At 43.1% G+C, this 27758-nt stretch overlaps 2 protein-coding genes across 2 annotated transcripts; both read left to right on the top strand.

Moving 5' to 3' along the window:
• The first annotated feature begins 9574 nt into the window (after positions 1 to 9574).
• LOC122106214 (golgin subfamily A member 2-like) lies at positions 9575 to 12262 on the top strand. The gene has a single exon (XM_042677510.1). It carries the CDS (start codon positions 9575 to 9577, stop codon positions 12260 to 12262), a length of 2688 nt encoding a protein of 895 aa, XP_042533444.1.
• Positions 12263 to 24757: 12495 nt separating this feature from the next.
• LOC122106213 (golgin subfamily A member 2-like) lies at positions 24758 to 27445 on the top strand. Its single transcript, XM_042677509.1, has one exon. It carries the CDS (start codon positions 24758 to 24760, stop codon positions 27443 to 27445), a length of 2688 nt encoding a protein of 895 aa, XP_042533443.1.
• The last annotated feature ends 313 nt before the right edge of the window (positions 27446 to 27758 follow it).

The raw sequence follows: 27758 nt of genomic DNA, 5'->3' as shown, positions 1-27758 counted from the left end.
GAGCCTGGGAGCTCTTTCTTAGCTTCTTCTATTTAAGGTTTATCCATTCTACCACTTGAGCCACTCCTCTACTCTCAGTTGTTTTGGTGATTAATTGGAGAGAGGATTCTCTCAGATTTGTCCACCTGCACTGGCTTCAAACCTGAATCTTCACATATCAGCCTGTGGAATAGCTAGGATTATAGGCATGAGCCCCAGGCAACTAGCCATAGCTTGTTTTATGAGCCTGACTATTCTCAATAGGCTGTTCTCCAATTTTATCCATTTTCTTTAAAACGACATGATTTCATGTTTCTCTAAACTTTGCATAACTTTCATACCTTAGTATATTTTGAAAATATGTTAGTGTATATATACAATATTAGTATACAGGTGTGCATATATACATATATACATATTCTTTACCCATTCATCTTTTTAAATATATTTATATGTGCATGTATATAGAAATATAAATGTGATGTGAAGCATATGCATGAAGCCTTTTTTTTTTAATTTTATTTTATTTTATTTGAGAACATACTGTACAGAGGGGTTACAATTACATGGGCAGGATAATGCATACATTTCTTACCAAGCATTGCAGCCTCCTCCTTTGTTTACCCTTCACCTCCCTTCCCAGCCTCCCCGCTCCCCCCCACCCGATCATACCCCCCCTCCCCCCTCCCCCCCACACCGACATTGTAAAGCTGGTTTTGACATGACATTTTGTACTTCTCATTGTTGCAACAGGTCCACCTGAATCCTTAAACGACTTGTTTGTCCCCATCTCCTCCACATGTTATACTGACATCAAATATAGTGAAAGCGGGGGTTACACTGTGGGGGAGGGACATACAAAGCAACAAAGAAATAATCTTATAAATGTGTTAGAAACACATGCATGAAAGAAACAAAAACATTAAAATACATATTTAAGGGTTCGTTTTCCTAACATCACATTATCTGACCTTTTCCGCTTGACTCATACCTATACTAGATATTGCAAATAAGAGAAACCATGGGACCTATGTTTCTTCGGGCCTGGCTTACTTCACTTAATATAATTTTTTCCAAGCCTTTCCATTTCCTAACAAATGGGGAAATGTCATTCTTTCTGATGGAGGCATAGAATTCCATTGTGTATATATACCACATTTTCTTTTTTTTTTTTTTTTTTAATTTAATTTAATTTTATTTGTGAACATACTGTACAGAGGAGTTACAGTTACATGGGCAGGATAATGCGTACATTTCTTACCAAGCATTGCAGCCTCCTCCTTTGTTTATCCTTCACATCCCTTCCCAGCCTCCCCCCTCCCCCCCTAATCCCAATCCTTCTCCCCCCCCCCCCCCCCCCCCCCCCCCCCGCACCAACGTTGTAAAGCTCGTTTTGGACATGACAACTTGTACTTCTCATTGTTGCAACAGGTCCACCTGTATCCTTAAACAACTGGTTTTTCCCCATCTCCTCCACAAGTTATACTGACATCAAATATAGTGAAAGCAGGGGTTATACTGTGGAGGAGGGACATACAAAGCAACAAAGAGATAATCTTATAAATGTGTTAGAAACACATGCATGAAAGAAAAAAAACATTAAAATACACATCTAAGGGTTCATTTTCTTGACATCACATTATCTGACCTTTTCCGTTTGACTCATACATATACTAGATATTACAAATAAGGGAAACCATGGGACCTACGTTTCTTTGGGCCTGGCTTACTTCACTTAATATAATTTTTTCCAAGTTTGTCCATTTCCTAACAAATGGGGCAATGTCATTCTTTCTGATGGAGGCATAGAATTCCATTGTGTATATATACCACATTTTCTTGATCCATTCATCTACTGAGGGGCATCTGGGTTGGTTCCATATCTTAGCTATGGTAAATAATGCTGCAATAAACATAGTTGTGCTGGTAGCTTTAGTGTGGTCTTTTTCGTAAACATTAGGGTAAATGCCCAAAAGTGGGATTGCTGGGTCATAGGGGAGTTCTATGTGAAGTCTTTTGAGGAACCTCCATACTGCTTTCCAAGGTGGTTGAACAAGTTTACATTCCCACCAACAATGAAGTAAGGTTCCTTTCTGTCCACATCCCCTCCAGCATCTGTTGTTGTTAGAGTTCTTGAATTTTTCCTGTTCTAACCGGAGTGAGGTGATATCTCAATGTTGTTTTGATTTACATTTCTTTTATGGCTAGGGATGTTGAACATTTCTTCATGTGTCTATTGGCCATCCTTCTTTCTTCTTCAGAGAAGCTTCTCTTTAATTCTTTCGCCCACTTATTTATTGGGCAGTTGTTTTTTTGAGGATTTGTTGTTGGGTGGTTTAATTTTTTGAGTTCCAAGTATATTTTAGATATGAGACCCTTGTCCGTTGTATGGCTAGTAAAGATCTTCTCCCAATCCGTGGGCTTTCTATTGATCTTGCTAGCTGTCATTTGCCCTGCAGAAGCTCTGCAACCTTATGCAATCCCATTTGTCCTACCTTTCTTTGATTTGTTGTGTTTCCGGGTCTCTATTCAGAAAATTTTGGCCTGAGCCAAGGAGACCTAGGGTTTCTCCTATTCCATCTTGTAATGTTTTCAGAGTGTCTGCTTTGAGTTCAAGGTCTTTGATCCATTTGGAGTTGATTCTGGTGCAGGGTGATATATAAGGATCTAGCTTTAGTTTTCTATATGTAGTTAACCAATTTTGCCAGCACCATTTACTGAAGAGGCTGTCTTTCTTCCATTCTATTGTTTTAGCTCCCTTATCGAAGATTAGATGGCTATAGATCTGTAGGTTCATTTCTGGGTTTTCAGTTCTATTCCATTGGTCCTGAGGTCCGTTCTTATGCCAATACCAAGCTGTTTTGATTACTATGGCTTTATAGTAGAGTTTGAAATTTGGTATTGATATTCCTCCAGCAGTGTTCTTTCCGTTGAGGAGCGTTTTTGCTATTCGGGGTCTTTTATTGTTCCATATGAATTTTTGGATTGCCTCTTCTATTTCCTTGAAGAATGAGGGTGGAATTTTGATAGGTATTGCGTTGAATTTGTAGATAGCCTTGGGAAGTATTGCCATTTTCACGATGTTAATCTTTCCAATCCAGGAGCATGGGAGGTTTTGCCATTTTTTAAGTTCTGTGTTGATTTCCTTTTTCAAGATTTTAAAGTTTTCATCATAGAGGTCCTTCACTTCTTTAGTTAAGTTAATTCCTAGGTATTTTATTTTTTGTGGGGCTATTACAAATGGAGTTGCTTTCCTAATTTCAGCCACACTTTTCTCATTGTTGGCATACAGAAAAGCCATTGATTTTGGGGGGTTAATTTTATAACCTGCTACTTTGCCAAAGTTTTGAATCAGCTTGAGTAATTTGGGAGTGGAGTCTATGGGCTTCTTTAAATACAAGATCATGTCATCTGCAAAGAGGGAGAGTTTTATTTCTTCTTTCCCTATTTGGATCCCCTTTATGTCTGCATCTTGTCTTACTGCTGTAGCTAGGCATTCTAATACTAGATTGAAGAGAAGTGGAGAGAGTGGGCATCCTTGTCTTGTTCCTGAGTTAAGAGGAAATGGCTTTAGTTTTTCACCATTGAGTATAATGCTGGCTGTAGGTTTGTCATATACAGCCTTTATTGTATTGAGGAATGTTCCATGGATTCCTAATTTTTCCAAAACCTTCATCATGAAGGGGTGTTGGATCTTGTCGAATGCTTTTTCTGCATCTATTGAGATAACCATGTGGTTCTTATTCTTGCTCCTGTTGATGTGATGAATAATATTAATTGATTTGCGTATATTGAACCAGCTTTGCATCCCTGAAATGAATCCTGTTTGATCGTGGTGTATGAATTTTTGGATGAATTGTTGAAGTCGATTGGCCAAAATTTTGTTGAGAAGTTTTGCATCAATGTTCCTCAAAGAAATGGGTCTATAGTTCTCTTTCTTTGAGGAGTCCCTGCCTGGTTTTGGGATGAGGGTTATGATGGCTTCATAGAAAGAGTTTGGTAGTAAACTTTCACTTTCAATTTCATTGAAGAGTTCAAGGAATATTGGTGTGAGTTCTTCAAGCCCGGAATTTAAGCCTCATAATTGGCACCAAAAATTAAATAAATAAATAGAAATAAGGACTAAACACAAAATCTTTGGTGCTACTACCTTACAGGAAACAGAATAGCAATTCACCAACCTGAAAGCTGTCTTCAAGAACTCCAAGTTTCCTGTTTAAGCCACAGCCAGGTGCAATAATGACAAAGACATCAGGATGATGACTCCATCAGGATAAAATGCAGTCTTCCTATAGCATATCTCTCCTATGTGCTCTCTTTTTCTGCCATATTTTTTTCTAATAAACTTTGCTGTCACCTTTACTTATGTGTGTCTTTTGCCTGAAGTCTTCTCTTGGGAGACTGAAGGACTGAAGTCAATTTAGCTGCATTAAATTTTTTGTATTTGGTGTATCAGCCAGGAAGTTAGGGAATATGGATGTCTTTTTCTGACTTGTAACACCAACCGAATAGTACCAGTCAGTACTAATTAACTAGTCAACCTTGAGCAAATTGCTTAAAACCTCTTGGATCTCAATTTTCTTTCCTGGTAACCTAGGAGCAGTGAATTCAACTTGCAGACTCAGCTTTGAGAATCAGCTCTGTGTATGTCAGGTTCTGTATGTGAATTTACCCTCTATTTCTGCTTCTCTGTTATTGGCTTGATGTCAGTGTCTCCATTTATAAAGCAAATGTGTTCATAAGAGTACCCCCTCACAATGCTAGTTAATTTTTACCATAATGGAAAAGTGAATGAAAAATACGGCTCTGTGAATGCTTCCGTGTCCACTAAGCAGACACCAGAAGCTCCACAGTGAACATGGACAAGTCTAATGGAACCAAGTAAGAAATCCACGTCTGATCAGAGCAGATAAACATAAACGTCTCCTACCACACACTTGCTTCTTACCCTCCAAGCAAATCTACTTGTTATCAAAACATCCACTAAGATAAGGTTCGGAAACATTTTTTAAAAATCATGGTAACTGTAAGAAGTGCTTGAAGGTACTTTTGCTACAGAAACACTGACTTCTTACTTGGGATTATGACTTAAGCAGAGCAGGACAAAAGCTAGGCATCCCAGTTTTCTCCATTATAGTAGCTATGTCCTTTGAACCAAGCTATTTTCTCCAGGATGTCACTTTGTAGACATCTTGGTAGAGAGGAGGAGCCGCAGAAGACTAGACCACTTGCCACCCTGCCAATAACTCTTAGGATAACTAGGTCTCACCTGAGTCAGCCTGAGTCAGTGAACTGTCTGGCCCCCTCTGACCACCTCCAGTCACCTCTGATCATCTCTCAACATACCTGTGTCTTGGGACTGTCTTATGAATATCTGTTGCCCTCTGTGCCTACTTCCCTGTTTAAGTGTATAGCTTGTGTCTGAAGTGTTATCTTCCCATGGCATGCCCTCCTCTCTCTGTCCTTCATCATATCTTTTCATTTGATATGTGTAGGTCAGTAGCTGGATTTAACTTGAGACTGGTGGACTTTAGGCCTGGGTTCTGAAAACTCTGGTTTCACCACTGTAGTAATCTACTGTTCTAAAGAATGATGAGCAAAAACCCCACAAAAAAACACAAGGCAGAGTGGTCATTGGAATGTTTCTTTGCTTGTGGAGTGGAAACAGGGAGACAAGATGGAGGGCAAAATAGGTAACTGGTTAAAATTATCTTCAGGTTAAAATTAACTTCAGATTGTCTACCTGTATGAGCTAAGGCAGAGGGAACTTCATTATCTTGCCAGCTGAAACTGGTATGTTGAGATCTTTGTTATTTCTTTAATCCTGAACTCTCCATAGGTCAGATTAAAAAAAAAAAAAAAAGCGTAGTTTCAATTGGGTGACTTGAAACTTCTAGTGTGAGTAACTGCATTTTGATTTTTAGCCTAGTTCCTTAGGGCCTAATGCAGAAGCAAATTTCCAAATAATGCTTCATAGAAATTTATATTACCACCAGATTCTCAATTTTATCAGTGTATAGATTTCCACAAATTACAAAGACCTCTCAAAGCCGAGAGGTGGTGGCTCAAACCTGTAATCCTAGCTATTCAGGAAGCTGAGAACTGAGGAATCCAGACTGAAGCCAGCCTGGGCAGTCCACGAGATTCTTATCTCCAATAAAACTACTCAGAAAAACCAGAAGTGATGCTATGGCTCAAGTGAGAGTTCACTAACAGTAAGCAAAAGGACTCAGGAACAGTGCCCAGACCCTGAATTCAAGTCCAGGACTGACACACTCAATAATACACACACACACACACACACACACACACACACACACACACACACACAGATTGCTAAGATCATTTAAACACTAATCATTATCTTTCAGGGCAATACAGCCAAAACATTGTAGTTATCCTTTCTGTTAGAAAGATAACTTTGAGGGGCTGGGAAGGTGGCTCAGTGGTAGAGCGCTTGCCTTGCATGCCTGAGGCCCTGAGTTCGATTCCTCAGCACCACATAAGCAAAAAAGAAAAAAGCCGGAAGTGGCCTGTGGCTCAAGTGGTAGAGCGCCAGCCTTGAGCTGAAGAGCTGAGGGACAGCGCCCAGGCCCAGAGTTCAGGCCCACGACTGGACCAAAAAAAAAAAAAAAGAAAGATAACTTTGACGGATACAATTACCAGTAGGTAATCTGGGAAATCTATTTCACCAACCATTTATGGTTTTCCTTAACTAATTTGGGCCAGGAAAAAAAGAAAGAAAATGAAGCAAATATGTTTTGATATATATTTAAAAAATAGTATTTTTCCAGTGGTGCTGGCAGAGGTGATGATCCCAGATTCCTGGAGCCTCCAACAAAGAATGGAAAGCAGATACACACAAAAGTGTCAAAGCAAAGGGTATAACAGAGTATAAAAGAAAGAAAGGGGCTGGGAAGGTGGCTCAGTGGAAGTGCCCAGAGTTCAGGCCCCACACCTGACAAAAGAAAAAAGAAAAAAAAAGAACAAAGAACAAAAGAAAAAGAAAAGAAAAGAAAGTACACCATGGAAGGAAATGGCAGAATCAACCTATGCAGTTCAGGAACAAATGCACTGTTAAGAATTTTAGTTTTCTAAGATTTAGAGTATGGGAGAAGTTCATAGTAATGACAGTGGGCTTTCCTTAGTGAAATAAGAAGCCATGACTTGGCAGAGTTTTGGAAGGGATCCACACATAGGCAAGATTCCCATCCTATGATTTTAAACTATATACTTATATATAGTTTATATTTATATATTTTATTTATTCATTTATTAATTTTGGGGGGGTCCGTTCATAGGGCCTGAACTCTGGGCCTGGGCACTGTCCTTCAGCTCTTCAGCTCAAGGCTAACGCTCTACCACTTGAGCCACAGCACCACTTCCGGCTTTTTTCTTTTTGCTTATGTGGTGCTGAGGAATCGAACCCAGAGCCTCATGCATGCAAGGCAAGCACTCTACCACTGAGCCACCTTCCCAGCCCAATATATATTTTAAACTATATTATATATTTTAAACTATATAGTTTAAAATATACTATATATATAAAACAAACTATATAGTTTCAAATATATATTTATATATATTTAAAATTTGTAATCAATGTATTAATTAACAATCAAATATAACCTAATATAAATATATTATAATAAATGCAAATGAATACAAATATAAATTAATAATTAACTATGTCGAAATTTTTACATATTAAATATATTTATATGTGCATGTATATAGAAATATAAATGTGATGTGAAGCATATGCATGAAGCCTTAAGTAGGAGTTTAATTGTAAAAGTCAGGCTAAGGAGTCAAAATTCTGCTGCTCAATTATTTACCATAGCTAAGATATGGAACCAACCCAGATGCCCCTCAGTAGATGAATGGATCAAGAAAATGTGGTATGTATACACAATGGAATTCTATGCCTCCATCAGAAAGAATGACATTTCCCCATTTGTTAGGAAATGGAAAGGCTTGGAAAAAATTATATTAAGTGAAGTAAGCCAGGCCCAAAGAAACATAGGTCCCATGGTTTCCCTTATTTGCAATATCTAGTATATGTATGGGTCAAGCAGAAAAGGTCAGATAATGTGATGTTAGGAAAATGAACCCTTAGATATGTATTTAAAGGTATTTTTCTTTCATGCATTTGTTTCTAACTCATTTGTAAGATTATTTCTTTGTAGCTTTGTATGTCCCTCCCCCACAGTATAACCCCTGCTTTCACTATATTTGATGTGGGTATAACTTGTAGAGGAGAGGGGGAAAAACAAGTCGTTTAAGGATACAGGTGGACCCGTTGCAACAATGAGAAGTACAAGTTGTCATGTCGAAAACGAATTTTACAACTTTGGTGGGCGATTGGAGCCTGGGAAGGGATGTGAAGGGCAAACAAAGGAGGAGGCTGCAATGCTTGATAAGAAATGTACTCATTATCTTGCCCATGTAATTATAACCCCTCTGTACAGTATGTTCACAAAAAATAAAAAAATAAATTAAAAAAAAATTCTGCTGCTCAGATGCCTTAGTTTGGTCAGGTGTGACCTGGAGGTTTTCTAGCCCTTGGGAGAAGTCCTAACCTGTAATCACTACACTGATCTACTGGGTGAGGACCTTAAAACCAGGTGAAAAAGGTGGGCTACAGTTGGGTCCAGATGTGAGACAAAAGCATACACATATCAATGGGGTGTTAGAAGGTCCCTGGCAACTTTTCAGCTCGGATTCATTGCTGGAGTAGAATCCCAAAAGAACTGGTTAAAAGCAATGCCTTCTCGTATGGGAACATGGTCCAAAAGTGGGAGAGGAGCAGTAGCTAGGAAATGGATCCAGCACTGGATCCAGATGACAGGATATCAGATCTGCTACCAGGACCAGGATATTTCCAGGAAGGTGAAGAGGAGTTGTGGAACTAGGGCAATCTTGAGGGAATTGATGGCCAACACCTCAGAGGCAAATTCTAAGATATGAAAATATGGGGCTAAGTTGTGAAATGAGGAAAGGGCCTATAAAGAGACTCTCTCTCCTGCCAAGTACTCACTCACCACTTGAGCTCTGGGATCTGATAATGTTGCCTGAGATTCTGCAGCACTAGAGAGGTTAGGGCAGTGATCTGAGAATGACCTCTCAAGATCACTCAGTGAATACAATTGTGTGATGGAGGTCATGGTCATGAAAAGTTTCCAGTACAGCTAAGCAGGATGCCAGCTAGAAATGGTCCTATCCCATCCCCCCAAGTGGGCTGGGCTGAGTAGGGGAGGGGCCACAGGAGCAACTCTCATCCTGAACACACTGATTCTGCTTGGATCACAAGATTCTGGCCACACTCCTATTGGTTATGTTTCCCTTTGGCCAATGGGATACAAGATTTGGGGCCACGCCCACATTCCATGCTGCCTAGTAGCACTGGGATCCCCTCTATTGGCTCACACAACTACAGGAGTTGAAGGAGGTAGAGGTGGTGGTGAGTGGTGAGTGGGTGAATCGAGGTAATTTTGGAGAAATAGTTGGAGGTAGAGTTACTGGTGATAGAACAGAGTTGAGTTTAGGCAGCCTGGGAATGTGGCCCCCCCACCTTCGCCGTCCCAGTGGTGGGATGCCTGAGAAAAAAAGAGAAAAAAAAGTAGCTGCAGGAAGGAAACTACTGCAACAATACCAGCAGAGGAATGGTCCTGCTAGACCTGGAGAATCCAAGAAGAGGAAAATGAAAGAGGGAGGTAACCCCAAGACAAACACCGCTGGGGACTGTCCTTTACTCAAGGGTGCGGCCCAAGACCACGCAGACCCTGAGCCTCCCCCTCCCCTGGGCACTGTCACAGCTGCCAGGGTCCAGAGCGTCACAGGTCCCAATAACACCAAGGACCTGGAGAGACACAACCAACACCTGGTGCTTGCCCTGGACTCCAGCACAATACAAAAGCAGCAGCTCTGCATTGAGATCCAAGAGCTGCAGGATCAACAGGGAAAAGACAAGGAGAAGATGGCCTGTGTGCACGAAGCCCTGAAAGCAGAGCTGGAGCAGCACAAGCTGTCGATACAGATGCTGATTCGAGAAAAAGCAGACTTACAATCTGCCCTGGCCCACAAGCAGCAAGAGGCCGATGAAAGAGCACTGGAGCAGGAGGGTCTTACCAGCTGCCTGCAGGCTGCACAGCAGCGCGTAACAGAGCTAGAAACAACATTGTCTGCAGTCAACACCACGCAGAATGAAACTGAGAACAACAACATAGAGCTCATGAAAGCCCTGAATCGCGTGAAGCTGCAGCTCCAGGAAAAGGCCAGAAGTATTGAAGACCTGGAGGATGAGAACACCGAGCTGCAGGAGAGGCTGGAAGTGCTCCTGACACAGAAGGCCGACATGAAAATGGAAATCCACAAGTTCCAAGAGGAACTAGTGGAGCGGGCAGAGTTGGAAAGCCAACTCAACAACATGAAGGAGTTGGTGGCAAAATTAAAGGAGGAGAGAGACACCTTTGCGGAGGACCTGAGGCTGGAGAGCTCCACGGGGAAGGAGAAAGTCCAGCAGCTGCTAGAGCAGGTGAGCCAGCTGAGAGAGGAGAAGGAGCAAGGGGTGAGGCAGGTGTTGGAGTTGGAGAGCAAGCTGGTGGAGCTGAGAGAGCAGCTGTCAGAGCTGCGGCCCCCAGAGCCGCCTGCAGGGCCAGCTCAGGCTGAGCAGCAGCTGCAGGCCCACACCCTGCAGTTGCAGAAGGAGCTCAAGACCCTGGAGGAGCAACTTCACCTCCAGGTGGAGGAGAACCAGAGCCTCAGTCTCCAGAACCTGGAGCAGCAGCAGCGGCTGTGGATACTGGAAAAGAAGGCTGAGGAATGGGCACAGCATGCCGAGGACCGGCGCAAGATCCTGGAGACCATGGAGAAGGAACAGGAGACCTTGAAACGCACACTGGTGCACAACCGCCAGCTGAAAGAAGAGCTGGCCCAGCTGCAGGATGCCTTGCAGAGGCTGAGCGCTGAGAAGGGGGAGCTCGCCAGCATCCTGCACACAGAGCAGCAGGAGAAGACAACCCTGCAGGCGAAGCTGGATGAGCTGGAGGAGGAATTCAAAGAAGGAAAAGACGTGGCAGAGTTCAAGCGCCAAGCAGCTGAGGATCTGCAGGAGCTGCATGACAAGTACCTGGCCCAGGTGCAGGAGCTGAGCGCCACCTGCAAACAGCACAAGGCCACCAGCCAGCAGCTGATGTCAGAGAAGGAGGCCCTGCAGCAGCACCTGCTGAATCAGAGCCATCTGATGGAGCAGCTGAAGCAGGAGCAGGTGCAGAGCAAGTTGCTGGCCCAGATGGAAAGGGAGAAGTTACAGGACACTCTGAAGTGTCTGGAAGCAACAAGACAGGAGAATGCGCAGCTGCGGGCCCAGCTGAGCGCCCTGGCTTTCCCCAGGGAAGATGAAGGCCTGAGCCAAGACGAAGACAAGGGTGAGGAGGCGACTCCCCATGAGGTGAATGTTCCAGACGACGTAGACAACCCGCAGAGCATGTGGGATTTTTACATGGACACACTGTCCATCGCAGAAGGCAGGAAGGCGAGGATGAGCCGGCAGCTGCAGGAGCAGCAGGCCCGCTGCGGGTGCCTGAGTCAGCTGGCAGCCCAGTGCCAGAGAAAGCTGGAGAGCCAGGCCGCCTTCCCCCAGCGCTGCATCCACAGGCTGTTCGGCAAGAGGAAGCAGGACACACAGGCGCCCAAGAAGCAGCTGCACATCTGCTTCCCCGAAGACCTGGCCAGCAAGGGATACCCCCAGAGTCACGTGGATGACCTCCACCATCGCTGCAGCCAGCTGACCCAACACCTGACCACCATGGAAGAGACCATCGTGCTGTACAAGGAACAGCTAGAAGTCCTGGAGAAGCTGTGTCAGGAGAAAGAGCAGTGTGTGAGCCAGCTGTCCCAGGAGAAGAGGAGGAAGAGGAAGGAGCTGAAGGAGCTGTTGCTGCGCCTTACAGGGGAGAGCACAGAGTGCCAGGACATGATGCTGGCAGCCGCCCAGGCCCCTGCTACCGAGGCCCCCTCAGACCTCTCAGTCCCCCTGAAGACCAAGGTCAGGGAGGAGCAGCAAGGCTGTGAAGATATGCATCTTCAAGAAAGCTTGAAGCCTGTCCCTGAAGAGGCTGGGGCGCCTGGGCCCCTGGAGAACCCCACTGCAGAGCCTCCTGTGCCGCTGCTGCCTGCCATCCAGCCCCAGCAAGAGCCCACAGACGGGGGCGAAGAGTCCTGCCTCCCTTTCTTCTATAAGCCACAAGCAGATGATGTATTTGAAATCATCACCATCTAAAGACATGGCCTTCTATTGTCTAAAATGTATTTATAGCATGATGATGGGTAGCACTGTCTAAGGCCTTACTTTAATGAGTGGCATTTGGGGAGGAGTATCCATATCCCAGACAGAGCAAAGGCTGCTGGGAGTGGCCTCAACTTGAAGGACATCTAACAGTCCACTTGTTGTTAGGGAGGGGGCCCAGATATGGGTCACCATTAAGAGAAAAATAAAATGAAGATGGGAGTGATGGTAGGGTTTATAGTTCATGTTTTATTAGTGACATTTTATGAAGTGCTTCTTTATTCAGATGCTCACTGCATTATTTTCTGATATCTTAAAGAAGTACTTTTCATAATTGATTTATGGAAAAGGTTTATGTTATTCTTGAATTATTTCATTTTTTAACATTATATGTTGATGCAGTCATGCATTTTTTCAAAATGAACTCTGTCCCAGCAACAGGGAATGTTCTTTTTTGTATTGTAACATGCTGCAATGAGAATATTGCAGTGAAAACATAGTAATGAGTGTGAAAAAGAAGAAAAATATAATGTTGAAAGTTTGCAAAAAAAAAAAACCTCACCATGAGTAGAACAAATGAAGGTGTTCTACAATTGAAAATCAGCAAAGACAGTGCAAAAATGGCATACAAAAAATAAGAATACATAATTATAGAATATCTACAGTATGTCAACTGCCTTAGTAATATTTCAGTGATGTGCTGATGTGATGTTGGATATTATTCATTGAATAAAATTATTAAAATTCAATTTCTTGGTTCTTTTTAAAATTTGCTGATTGTAGCTATTAGAAACTTAAAAATTACTCTGGGTACCTGAGAGGTCTAAGACAGCCTCAGCAGCAGGGGCCTGGCTATAATCCTAGCAAGCCAGGAGGCTGTGGTCTTATCATTGTTCAAAGCCCACTTTAGCAGCAAAGTCCTTGAGACTCTTCCTAAACTACCAAAAAGCCAGAAGTAGAGTTAGGATACAAGTGATAGCTAGCCTTGAGCAAAAATGCTTAGGGACAGAGCCCAGGCCCTGAGTTCAAGCCCCAGGAGAGGTACAAAAAAAGAAAGGACAGGAAGGAATGAGGGAAGGAGGGAAGGAAGGAGGAAGGAAGGAAGGAGGGAAGGAAGGAAGGATGAAGGAAGAAAGGAAGGAAGGAAGAAAGGGAGGGAGGGAGGAAGAGAGGGAAGGGAGGGAAGGAAAGGGGAAGGGAGGGAGGGAGGGAAGGAAGGAAAGAAAAAGAAAGAAAGGAAAGAAAGAAAAGAAGGAAGGGGGGCTGGGAAGGTGGCTTACTGGTAGAGCGCTTGTCTTGCAAGCCTGAGGCCCTGGGTTCGATTCCTCAGCACTACATAAGAAAAAAGAAAAAAGCCAGGAGTGGCACTGTGGCTCAAGTGGTAGAGTGCTAGCCTTGAGCTCAAGAGCTGAGGGACAGCGCCCAGGCCCAGAGTTTAGGTCCCACAACCAGACCGCCCCCCCAAAAAAAGAAAAAATGGAAGAAAAGGAGGGAGGAAAAAAATATAAAAAAAGAAAAAATTAAAAATTATATATGGGGCCAGGCGCTGGTGGCTCACGCCTGTAATCATAGTTACTCAAGAGGCTGAAATCTGAGGATCACGGTTCAAAGCCAGCCCAGTCCGGAAAGTTCGTGAGACATTTATCTCCAATAAACCACTAGAAAACCAGAAGTGGCACTGGCTCAAATGGTAGAGCACTAGCCTTGAGCTGAAGAGCTCAGGGACAGTGCCCAGGCCCCGTGTTCAAGCCCCACAACTGACATAAATAAATAAAAATAAATAAATTTAAATAAATAAATAAATAACATGGGTTGGGTCAGGTCACCCATGGCTCATGCCTTTAGCTACTCAAGAGTCAGAGATCTGAGGATCACAGTTTGAAACTAACTCCAGCAGAAAAGTCAGTGAGATTCTTATCTCCAATAAACTACTCAGAAAAAGTTGAAGTGGCACTGTGGCTCAAGTGGTAGAGCGATAGCCTTGAGCACAAAGAGACCCCAGGACCTGCAAACTTAAAAACACAAAACATATGGAACTTCTTGTTTGCAGTTCACCACTGGCCTAGATTGTGGGAACATGACACAAAACTAGTGCTACCGAAAGGAAAACAAGTACAAGCTTCCTCTGATATGATCGTCACCCCAGTCCTCGTACTGCAGAAAAGATGTGATCAGAATTGCCTACACGCATTGTGGTTGTCTACTTCAGCACTTGCCAGGATTATTCTCCTGTGAATAAGCAGTCTCTCTTCTCTCCTGTAGGGAGAGTTAGTTCTTTCTTTGACTCTGTACTGGAATTGTAGCCCATGGTAATCAGAATGAAGTGGTGGAAATATTGCTCTTTTATTTTTCCCCAAACTCTTTTTATTAGCATACATTAGCCACACAAGGAAGGGGGTATTTCATTGTGAGATTTCCATGTGTGTTCCTATGATGGTGGGAACACGCATGTACTCCCTTCCTACTACAATTTGCAAAGGTTACATTCTTCTATCTTCATTCATGCTGACAATCTACTTCAACCTTTAAGACCAAACCCCTCTCAGGAGTACCTCTACACAGAATCTGTTTTCTCAACTCCACCCCTACTCTTAACAGCTTCCAGGATAGTCCTTTATAAAATTTTCACATGCACTTGCAATGTATTTCAAAAATTTGCACCCTCTATTTTCTCTTTGTCCTCAGTAGGCCCTTAGTAAGTCTCAGTTATCTATATATGCAATTATGTATACAGGTGTGTGTATATGTACATATATGTATTTGTCCATGATTGTAAATGTATTTTAGGTCTAGTTTCCACTTTTGAACAAAAACAATATTGTTTGTTTTTTGTTTGTTTGTGTGTGTGTGTGTGTGTGTGTGTGTGTGTGTGTGTGTGTGTGTGTGTGTGTGTCCCAGTGTTGGGCTTGAATCAGAGCCTGGGAGCTCTTTCTTAGCTTCTTCTATTTAAGGTTTATCCATTCTACCACTTGAGCCACTCCTCTACTCTCAGTTGTTTTGGTGATTAATTGGAGAGAGGATTCTCTCAGATTTGTCCACCTGCACTGGCTTCAAACCTGAATCTTCACATATCAGCCTGTGGAATAGCTAGGATTATAGGCATGAGCCCCAGGCAACTAGCCATAGCTTGTTTTATGAGCCTGACTATTCTCAATAGGCTGTTCTCCAATTTTATCCATTTTCTTTAAAACGACATGATTTCATGTTTCTCTAAACTTTGCATAACTTTCATACCTTAGTATATTTTGAAAATATGTTAGTGTATATATACAATATTAGTATACAGGTGTGCATATATACATATATACATATTCTTTACCCATTCATCTTTTTAAATATATTTATATGTGCATGTATATAGAAATATAAATGTGATGTGAAGCATATGCATGAAGCCTTTTTTTTTTAATTTTATTTTATTTTATTTGAGAACATACTGTACAGAGGGGTTACAATTACATGGGCAGGATAATGCATACATTTCTTACCAAGCATTGCAGCCTCCTCCTTTGTTTACCCTTCACCTCCCTTCCCAGCCTCCCCGCTCCCCCCCCACCCGATCATACCCCCCCTCCCCCCTCCCCCCCACACCGACATTGTAAAGCTGGTTTTGACATGACATTTTGTACTTCTCATTGTTGCAACAGGTCCACCTGAATCCTTAAACGACTTGTTTGTCCCCATCTCCTCCACATGTTATACTGACATCAAATATAGTGAAAGCGGGGGTTACACTGTGGGGGAGGGACATACAAAGCAACAAAGAAATAATCTTATAAATGTGTTAGAAACACATGCATGAAAGAAACAAAAACATTAAAATACATATTTAAGGGTTCGTTTTCCTAACATCACATTATCTGACCTTTTCCGCTTGACTCATACCTATACTAGATATTGCAAATAAGAGAAACCATGGGACCTATGTTTCTTCGGGCCTGGCTTACTTCACTTAATATAATTTTTTCCAAGCCTTTCCATTTCCTAACAAATGGGGAAATGTCATTCTTTCTGATGGAGGCATAGAATTCCATTGTGTATATATACCACATTTTCTTTTTTTTTTTTTTTTTAATTTAATTTAATTTTATTTGTGAACATACTGTACAGAGGAGTTACAGTTACATGGGCAGGATAATGCGTACATTTCTTACCAAGCATTGCAGCCTCCTCCTTTGTTTATCCTTCACATCCCTTCCCAGCCTCCCCCCTCCCCCCCTAATCCCAATCCTTCTCCCCCCCCCCCCCCCCCCCCCCCCCCCCCGCACCAACGTTGTAAAGCTCGTTTTGGACATGACAACTTGTACTTCTCATTGTTGCAACAGGTCCACCTGTATCCTTAAACAACTGGTTTTTCCCCATCTCCTCCACAAGTTATACTGACATCAAATATAGTGAAAGCAGGGGTTATACTGTGGAGGAGGGACATACAAAGCAACAAAGAGATAATCTTATAAATGTGTTAGAAACACATGCATGAAAGAAAAAAAACATTAAAATACACATCTAAGGGTTCATTTTCTTGACATCACATTATCTGACCTTTTCCGTTTGACTCATACATATACTAGATATTACAAATAAGGGAAACCATGGGACCTACGTTTCTTTGGGCCTGGCTTACTTCACTTAATATAATTTTTTCCAAGTTTGTCCATTTCCTAACAAATGGGGCAATGTCATTCTTTCTGATGGAGGCATAGAATTCCATTGTGTATATATACCACATTTTCTTGATCCATTCATCTACTGAGGGGCATCTGGGTTGGTTCCATATCTTAGCTATGGTAAATAATGCTGCAATAAACATAGTTGTGCTGGTAGCTTTAGTGTGGTCTTTTTCGTAAACATTAGGGTAAATGCCCAAAAGTGGGATTGCTGGGTCATAGGGGAGTTCTATGTGAAGTCTTTTGAGGAACCTCCATACTGCTTTCCAAGGTGGTTGAACAAGTTTACATTCCCACCAACAATGAAGTAAGGTTCCTTTCTGTCCACATCCCCTCCAGCATCTGTTGTTGTTAGAGTTCTTGAATTTTTCCTGTTCTAACCGGAGTGAGGTGATATCTCAATGTTGTTTTGATTTACATTTCTTTTATGGCTAGGGATGTTGAACATTTCTTCATGTGTCTATTGGCCATCCTTCTTTCTTCTTCAGAGAAGCTTCTCTTTAATTCTTTCGCCCACTTATTTATTGGGCAGTTGTTTTTTTGAGGATTTGTTGTTGGGTGGTTTAATTTTTTGAGTTCCAAGTATATTTTAGATATGAGACCCTTGTCCGTTGTATGGCTAGTAAAGATCTTCTCCCAATCCGTGGGCTTTCTATTGATCTTGCTAGCTGTCATTTGCCCTGCAGAAGCTCTGCAACCTTATGCAATCCCATTTGTCCTACCTTTCTTTGATTTGTTGTGTTTCCGGGTCTCTATTCAGAAAATTTTGGCCTGAGCCAAGGAGACCTAGGGTTTCTCCTATTCCATCTTGTAATGTTTTCAGAGTGTCTGCTTTGAGTTCAAGGTCTTTGATCCATTTGGAGTTGATTCTGGTGCAGGGTGATATATAAGGATCTAGCTTTAGTTTTCTATATGTAGTTAACCAATTTTGCCAGCACCATTTACTGAAGAGGCTGTCTTTCTTCCATTCTATTGTTTTAGCTCCCTTATCGAAGATTAGATGGCTATAGATCTGTAGGTTCATTTCTGGGTTTTCAGTTCTATTCCATTGGTCCTGAGGTCCGTTCTTATGCCAATACCAAGCTGTTTTGATTACTATGGCTTTATAGTAGAGTTTGAAATTTGGTATTGATATTCCTCCAGCAGTGTTCTTTCCGTTGAGGAGCGTTTTTGCTATTCGGGGTCTTTTATTGTTCCATATGAATTTTTGGATTGCCTCTTCTATTTCCTTGAAGAATGAGGGTGGAATTTTGATAGGTATTGCGTTGAATTTGTAGATAGCCTTGGGAAGTATTGCCATTTTCACGATGTTAATCTTTCCAATCCAGGAGCATGGGAGGTTTTGCCATTTTTTAAGTTCTGTGTTGATTTCCTTTTTCAAGATTTTAAAGTTTTCATCATAGAGGTCCTTCACTTCTTTAGTTAAGTTAATTCCTAGGTATTTTATTTTTTGTGGGGCTATTACAAATGGAGTTGCTTTCCTAATTTCAGCCACACTTTTCTCATTGTTGGCATACAGAAAAGCCATTGATTTTGGGGGGTTAATTTTATAACCTGCTACTTTGCCAAAGTTTTGAATCAGCTTGAGTAATTTGGGAGTGGAGTCTATGGGCTTCTTTAAATACAAGATCATGTCATCTGCAAAGAGGGAGAGTTTTATTTCTTCTTTCCCTATTTGGATCCCCTTTATGTCTGCATCTTGTCTTACTGCTGTAGCTAGGCATTCTAATACTAGATTGAAGAGAAGTGGAGAGAGTGGGCATCCTTGTCTTGTTCCTGAGTTAAGAGGAAATGGCTTTAGTTTTTCACCATTGAGTATAATGCTGGCTGTAGGTTTGTCATATACAGCCTTTATTGTATTGAGGAATGTTCCATGGATTCCTAATTTTTCCAAAACCTTCATCATGAAGGGGTGTTGGATCTTGTCGAATGCTTTTTCTGCATCTATTGAGATAACCATGTGGTTCTTATTCTTGCTCCTGTTGATGTGATGAATAATATTAATTGATTTGCGTATATTGAACCAGCTTTGCATCCCTGAAATGAATCCTGTTTGATCGTGGTGTATGAATTTTTGGATGAATTGTTGAAGTCGATTGGCCAAAATTTTGTTGAGAAGTTTTGCATCAATGTTCCTCAAAGAAATGGGTCTATAGTTCTCTTTCTTTGAGGAGTCCCTGCCTGGTTTTGGGATGAGGGTTATGATGGCTTCATAGAAAGAGTTTGGTAGTAAACTTTCACTTTCAATTTCATTGAAGAGTTCAAGGAATATTGGTGTGAGTTCTTCAAGCCCGGAATTTAAGCCTCATAATTGGCACCAAAAATTAAATAAATAAATAGAAATAAGGACTAAACACAAAATCTTTGGTGCTACTACCTTACAGGAAACAGAATAGCAATTCACCAACCTGAAAGCTGTCTTCAAGAACTCCAAGTTTCCTGTTTAAGCCACAGCCAGGTGCAATAATGACAAAGACATCAGGATGATGACTCCATCAGGATAAAATGCAGTCTTCCTATAGCATATCTCTCCTATGTGCTCTCTTTTTCTGCCATATTTTTTTCTAATAAACTTTGCTGTCACCTTTACTTATGTGTGTCTTTTGCCTGAAGTCTTCTCTTGGGAGACTGAAGGACTGAAGTCAATTTAGCTGCATTAAATTTTTTGTATTTGGTGTATCAGCCAGGAAGTTAGGGAATATGGATGTCTTTTTCTGACTTGTAACACCAACCGAATAGTACCAGTCAGTACTAATTAACTAGTCAACCTTGAGCAAATTGCTTAAAACCTCTTGGATCTCAATTTTCTTTCCTGGTAACCTAGGAGCAGTGAATTCAACTTGCAGACTCAGCTTTGAGAATCAGCTCTGTGTATGTCAGGTTCTGTATGTGAATTTACCCTCTATTTCTGCTTCTCTGTTATTGGCTTGATGTCAGTGTCTCCATTTATAAAGCAAATGTGTTCATAAGAGTACCCCCTCACAATGCTAGTTAATTTTTACCATAATGGAAAAGTGAATGAAAAATACGGCTCTGTGAATGCTTCCGTGTCCACTAAGCAGACACCAGAAGCTCCACAGTGAACATGGACAAGTCTAATGGAACCAAGTAAGAAATCCACGTCTGATCAGAGCAGATAAACATAAACGTCTCCTACCACACACTTGCTTCTTACCCTCCAAGCAAATCTACTTGTTATCAAAACATCCACTAAGATAAGGTTCGGAAACATTTTTTAAAAATCATGGTAACTGTAAGAAGTGCTTGAAGGTACTTTTGCTACAGAAACACTGACTTCTTACTTGGGATTATGACTTAAGCAGAGCAGGACAAAAGCTAGGCATCCCAGTTTTCTCCATTATAGTAGCTATGTCCTTTGAACCAAGCTATTTTCTCCAGGATGTCACTTTGTAGACATCTTGGTAGAGAGGAGGAGCCGCAGAAGACTAGACCACTTGCCACCCTGCCAATAACTCTTAGGATAACTAGGTCTCACCTGAGTCAGCCTGAGTCAGTGAACTGTCTGGCCCCCTCTGACCACCTCCAGTCACCTCTGATCATCTCTCAACATACCTGTGTCTTGGGACTGTCTTATGAATATCTGTTGCCCTCTGTGCCTACTTCCCTGTTTAAGTGTATAGCTTGTGTCTGAAGTGTTATCTTCCCATGGCATGCCCTCCTCTCTCTGTCCTTCATCATATCTTTTCATTTGATATGTGTAGGTCAGTAGCTGGATTTAACTTGAGACTGGTGGACTTTAGGCCTGGGTTCTGAAAACTCTGGTTTCACCACTGTAGTAATCTACTGTTCTAAAGAATGATGAGCAAAAACCCCACAAAAAAACACAAGGCAGAGTGGTCATTGGAATGTTTCTTTGCTTGTGGAGTGGAAACAGGGAGACAAGATGGAGGGCAAAATAGGTAACTGGTTAAAATTATCTTCAGGTTAAAATTAACTTCAGATTGTCTACCTGTATGAGCTAAGGCAGAGGGAACTTCATTATCTTGCCAGCTGAAACTGGTATGTTGAGATCTTTGTTATTTCTTTAATCCTGAACTCTCCATAGGTCAGATTAAAAAAAAAAAAAAAAGCGTAGTTTCAATTGGGTGACTTGAAACTTCTAGTGTGAGTAACTGCATTTTGATTTTTAGCCTAGTTCCTTAGGGCCTAATGCAGAAGCAAATTTCCAAATAATGCTTCATAGAAATTTATATTACCACCAGATTCTCAATTTTATCAGTGTATAGATTTCCACAAATTACAAAGACCTCTCAAAGCCGAGAGGTGGTGGCTCAAACCTGTAATCCTAGCTATTCAGGAAGCTGAGAACTGAGGAATCCAGACTGAAGCCAGCCTGGGCAGTCCACGAGATTCTTATCTCCAATAAAACTACTCAGAAAAACCAGAAGTGATGCTATGGCTCAAGTGAGAGTTCACTAACAGTAAGCAAAAGGACTCAGGAACAGTGCCCAGACCCTGAATTCAAGTCCAGGACTGACACACTCAATAATACACACACACACACACACACACACACACACACACACACACACACACAGATTGCTAAGATCATTTAAACACTAATCATTATCTTTCAGGGCAATACAGCCAAAACATTGTAGTTATCCTTTCTGTTAGAAAGATAACTTTGAGGGGCTGGGAAGGTGGCTCAGTGGTAGAGCGCTTGCCTTGCATGCCTGAGGCCCTGAGTTCGATTCCTCAGCACCACATAAGCAAAAAAGAAAAAAGCCGGAAGTGGCCTGTGGCTCAAGTGGTAGAGCGCCAGCCTTGAGCTGAAGAGCTGAGGGACAGCGCCCAGGCCCAGAGTTCAGGCCCACGACTGGACCAAAAAAAAAAAAAAAGAAAGATAACTTTGACGGATACAATTACCAGTAGGTAATCTGGGAAATCTATTTCACCAACCATTTATGGTTTTCCTTAACTAATTTGGGCCAGGAAAAAAAGAAAGAAAATGAAGCAAATATGTTTTGATATATATTTAAAAAATAGTATTTTTCCAGTGGTGCTGGCAGAGGTGATGATCCCAGATTCCTGGAGCCTCCAACAAAGAATGGAAAGCAGATACACACAAAAGTGTCAAAGCAAAGGGTATAACAGAGTATAAAAGAAAGAAAGGGGCTGGGAAGGTGGCTCAGTGGAAGTGCCCAGAGTTCAGGCCCCACACCTGACAAAAGAAAAAAGAAAAAAAAAGAACAAAGAACAAAAGAAAAAGAAAAGAAAAGAAAGTACACCATGGAAGGAAATGGCAGAATCAACCTATGCAGTTCAGGAACAAATGCACTGTTAAGAATTTTAGTTTTCTAAGATTTAGAGTATGGGAGAAGTTCATAGTAATGACAGTGGGCTTTCCTTAGTGAAATAAGAAGCCATGACTTGGCAGAGTTTTGGAAGGGATCCACACATAGGCAAGATTCCCATCCTATGATTTTAAACTATATACTTATATATAGTTTATATTTATATATTTTATTTATTCATTTATTAATTTTGGGGGGGTCCGTTCATAGGGCCTGAACTCTGGGCCTGGGCACTGTCCTTCAGCTCTTCAGCTCAAGGCTAACGCTCTACCACTTGAGCCACAGCACCACTTCCGGCTTTTTTCTTTTTGCTTATGTGGTGCTGAGGAATCGAACCCAGAGCCTCATGCATGCAAGGCAAGCACTCTACCACTGAGCCACCTTCCCAGCCCAATATATATTTTAAACTATATTATATATTTTAAACTATATAGTTTAAAATATACTATATATATAAAACAAACTATATAGTTTCAAATATATATTTATATATATTTAAAATTTGTAATCAATGTATTAATTAACAATCAAATATAACCTAATATAAATATATTATAATAAATGCAAATGAATACAAATATAAATTAATAATTAACTATGTCGAAATTTTTACATATTAAATATATTTATATGTGCATGTATATAGAAATATAAATGTGATGTGAAGCATATGCATGAAGCCTTAAGTAGGAGTTTAATTGTAAAAGTCAGGCTAAGGAGTCAAAATTCTGCTGCTCAATTATTTACCATAGCTAAGATATGGAACCAACCCAGATGCCCCTCAGTAGATGAATGGATCAAGAAAATGTGGTATGTATACACAATGGAATTCTATGCCTCCATCAGAAAGAATGACATTTCCCCATTTGTTAGGAAATGGAAAGGCTTGGAAAAAATTATATTAAGTGAAGTAAGCCAGGCCCAAAGAAACATAGGTCCCATGGTTTCCCTTATTTGCAATATCTAGTATATGTATGGGTCAAGCAGAAAAGGTCAGATAATGTGATGTTAGGAAAATGAACCCTTAGATATGTATTTAAAGGTATTTTTCTTTCATGCATTTGTTTCTAACTCATTTGTAAGATTATTTCTTTGTAGCTTTGTATGTCCCTCCCCCACAGTATAACCCCTGCTTTCACTATATTTGATGTGGGTATAACTTGTAGAGGAGAGGGGGAAAAACAAGTCGTTTAAGGATACAGGTGGACCCGTTGCAACAATGAGAAGTACAAGTTGTCATGTCGAAAACGAATTTTACAACTTTGGTGGGCGATTGGAGCCTGGGAAGGGATGTGAAGGGCAAACAAAGGAGGAGGCTGCAATGCTTGATAAGAAATGTACTCATTATCTTGCCCATGTAATTATAACCCCTCTGTACAGTATGTTCACAAAAAATAAAAAAATAAATTAAAAAAAAATTCTGCTGCTCAGATGCCTTAGTTTGGTCAGGTGTGACCTGGAGGTTTTCTAGCCCTTGGGAGAAGTCCTAACCTGTAATCACTACACTGATCTACTGGGTGAGGACCTTAAAACCAGGTGAAAAAGGTGGGCTACAGTTGGGTCCAGATGTGAGACAAAAGCATACACATATCAATGGGGTGTTAGAAGGTCCCTGGCAACTTTTCAGCTCGGATTCATTGCTGGAGTAGAATCCCAAAAGAACTGGTTAAAAGCAATGCCTTCTCGTATGGGAACATGGTCCAAAAGTGGGAGAGGAGCAGTAGCTAGGAAATGGATCCAGCACTGGATCCAGATGACAGGATATCAGATCTGCTACCAGGACCAGGATATTTCCAGGAAGGTGAAGAGGAGTTGTGGAACTAGGGCAATCTTGAGGGAATTGATGGCCAACACCTCAGAGGCAAATTCTAAGATATGAAAATATGGGGCTAAGTTGTGAAATGAGGAAAGGGCCTATAAAGAGACTCTCTCTCCTGCCAAGTACTCACTCACCACTTGAGCTCTGGGATCTGATAATGTTGCCTGAGATTCTGCAGCACTAGAGAGGTTAGGGCAGTGATCTGAGAATGACCTCTCAAGATCACTCAGTGAATACAATTGTGTGATGGAGGTCATGGTCATGAAAAGTTTCCAGTACAGCTAAGCAGGATGCCAGCTAGAAATGGTCCTATCCCATCCCCCCAAGTGGGCTGGGCTGAGTAGGGGAGGGGCCACAGGAGCAACTCTCATCCTGAACACACTGATTCTGCTTGGATCACAAGATTCTGGCCACACTCCTATTGGTTATGTTTCCCTTTGGCCAATGGGATACAAGATTTGGGGCCACGCCCACATTCCATGCTGCCTAGTAGCACTGGGATCCCCTCTATTGGCTCACACAACTACAGGAGTTGAAGGAGGTAGAGGTGGTGGTGAGTGGTGAGTGGGTGAATCGAGGTAATTTTGGAGAAATAGTTGGAGGTAGAGTTACTGGTGATAGAACAGAGTTGAGTTTAGGCAGCCTGGGAATGTGGCCCCCCCACCTTCGCCGTCCCAGTGGTGGGATGCCTGAGAAAAAAAGAGAAAAAAAAGTAGCTGCAGGAAGGAAACTACTGCAACAATACCAGCAGAGGAATGGTCCTGCTAGACCTGGAGAATCCAAGAAGAGGAAAATGAAAGAGGGAGGTAACCCCAAGACAAACACCGCTGGGGACTGTCCTTTACTCAAGGGTGCGGCCCAAGACCACGCAGACCCTGAGCCTCCCCCTCCCCTGGGCACTGTCACAGCTGCCAGGGTCCAGAGCGTCACAGGTCCCAATAACACCAAGGACCTGGAGAGACACAACCAACACCTGGTGCTTGCCCTGGACTCCAGCACAATACAAAAGCAGCAGCTCTGCATTGAGATCCAAGAGCTGCAGGATCAACAGGGAAAAGACAAGGAGAAGATGGCCTGTGTGCACGAAGCCCTGAAAGCAGAGCTGGAGCAGCACAAGCTGTCGATACAGATGCTGATTCGAGAAAAAGCAGACTTACAATCTGCCCTGGCCCACAAGCAGCAAGAGGCCGATGAAAGAGCACTGGAGCAGGAGGGTCTTACCAGCTGCCTGCAGGCTGCACAGCAGCGCGTAACAGAGCTAGAAACAACATTGTCTGCAGTCAACACCACGCAGAATGAAACTGAGAACAACAACATAGAGCTCATGAAAGCCCTGAATCGCGTGAAGCTGCAGCTCCAGGAAAAGGCCAGAAGTATTGAAGACCTGGAGGATGAGAACACCGAGCTGCAGGAGAGGCTGGAAGTGCTCCTGACACAGAAGGCCGACATGAAAATGGAAATCCACAAGTTCCAAGAGGAACTAGTGGAGCGGGCAGAGTTGGAAAGCCAACTCAACAACATGAAGGAGTTGGTGGCAAAATTAAAGGAGGAGAGAGACACCTTTGCGGAGGACCTGAGGCTGGAGAGCTCCACGGGGAAGGAGAAAGTCCAGCAGCTGCTAGAGCAGGTGAGCCAGCTGAGAGAGGAGAAGGAGCAAGGGGTGAGGCAGGTGTTGGAGTTGGAGAGCAAGCTGGTGGAGCTGAGAGAGCAGCTGTCAGAGCTGCGGCCCCCAGAGCCGCCTGCAGGGCCAGCTCAGGCTGAGCAGCAGCTGCAGGCCCACACCCTGCAGTTGCAGAAGGAGCTCAAGACCCTGGAGGAGCAACTTCACCTCCAGGTGGAGGAGAACCAGAGCCTCAGTCTCCAGAACCTGGAGCAGCAGCAGCGGCTGTGGATACTGGAAAAGAAGGCTGAGGAATGGGCACAGCATGCCGAGGACCGGCGCAAGATCCTGGAGACCATGGAGAAGGAACAGGAGACCTTGAAACGCACACTGGTGCACAACCGCCAGCTGAAAGAAGAGCTGGCCCAGCTGCAGGATGCCTTGCAGAGGCTGAGCGCTGAGAAGGGGGAGCTCGCCAGCATCCTGCACACAGAGCAGCAGGAGAAGACAACCCTGCAGGCGAAGCTGGATGAGCTGGAGGAGGAATTCAAAGAAGGAAAAGACGTGGCAGAGTTCAAGCGCCAAGCAGCTGAGGATCTGCAGGAGCTGCATGACAAGTACCTGGCCCAGGTGCAGGAGCTGAGCGCCACCTGCAAACAGCACAAGGCCACCAGCCAGCAGCTGATGTCAGAGAAGGAGGCCCTGCAGCAGCACCTGCTGAATCAGAGCCATCTGATGGAGCAGCTGAAGCAGGAGCAGGTGCAGAGCAAGTTGCTGGCCCAGATGGAAAGGGAGAAGTTACAGGACACTCTGAAGTGTCTGGAAGCAACAAGACAGGAGAATGCGCAGCTGCGGGCCCAGCTGAGCGCCCTGGCTTTCCCCAGGGAAGATGAAGGCCTGAGCCAAGACGAAGACAAGGGTGAGGAGGCGACTCCCCATGAGGTGAATGTTCCAGACGACGTAGACAACCCGCAGAGCATGTGGGATTTTTACATGGACACACTGTCCATCGCAGAAGGCAGGAAGGCGAGGATGAGCCGGCAGCTGCAGGAGCAGCAGGCCCGCTGCGGGTGCCTGAGTCAGCTGGCAGCCCAGTGCCAGAGAAAGCTGGAGAGCCAGGCCGCCTTCCCCCAGCGCTGCATCCACAGGCTGTTCGGCAAGAGGAAGCAGGACACACAGGCGCCCAAGAAGCAGCTGCACATCTGCTTCCCCGAAGACCTGGCCAGCAAGGGATACCCCCAGAGTCACGTGGATGACCTCCACCATCGCTGCAGCCAGCTGACCCAACACCTGACCACCATGGAAGAGACCATCGTGCTGTACAAGGAACAGCTAGAAGTCCTGGAGAAGCTGTGTCAGGAGAAAGAGCAGTGTGTGAGCCAGCTGTCCCAGGAGAAGAGGAGGAAGAGGAAGGAGCTGAAGGAGCTGTTGCTGCGCCTTACAGGGGAGAGCACAGAGTGCCAGGACATGATGCTGGCAGCCGCCCAGGCCCCTGCTACCGAGGCCCCCTCAGACCTCTCAGTCCCCCTGAAGACCAAGGTCAGGGAGGAGCAGCAAGGCTGTGAAGATATGCATCTTCAAGAAAGCTTGAAGCCTGTCCCTGAAGAGGCTGGGGCGCCTGGGCCCCTGGAGAACCCCACTGCAGAGCCTCCTGTGCCGCTGCTGCCTGCCATCCAGCCCCAGCAAGAGCCCACAGACGGGGGCGAAGAGTCCTGCCTCCCTTTCTTCTATAAGCCACAAGCAGATGATGTATTTGAAATCATCACCATCTAAAGACATGGCCTTCTATTGTCTAAAATGTATTTATAGCATGATGATGGGTAGCACTGTCTAAGGCCTTACTTTAATGAGTGGCATTTGGGGAGGAGTATCCATATCCCAGACAGAGCAAAGGCTGCTGGGAGTGGCCTCAACTTGAAGGACATCTAACAGTCCACTTGTTGTTAGGGAGGGGGCCCAGATATGGGTCACCATTAAGAGAAAAATAAAATGAAGATGGGAGTGATGGTAGGGTTTATAGTTCATGTTTTATTAGTGACATTTTATGAAGTGCTTCTTTATTCAGATGCTCACTGCATTATTTTCT

Source organism: Dipodomys spectabilis, unplaced genomic scaffold (assembly GCF_019054845.1).
Source record: "Dipodomys spectabilis isolate Male_0828 unplaced genomic scaffold, ASM1905484v1 ptg000039l, whole genome shotgun sequence".
In the NCBI taxonomy this organism is placed as follows: Eukaryota; Metazoa; Chordata; class Mammalia; order Rodentia; family Heteromyidae; genus Dipodomys; species Dipodomys spectabilis.
The sequence above is the reverse complement of the archived record's forward strand: the minus strand, read 5'-3'. Positions and strand labels throughout refer to the sequence as shown.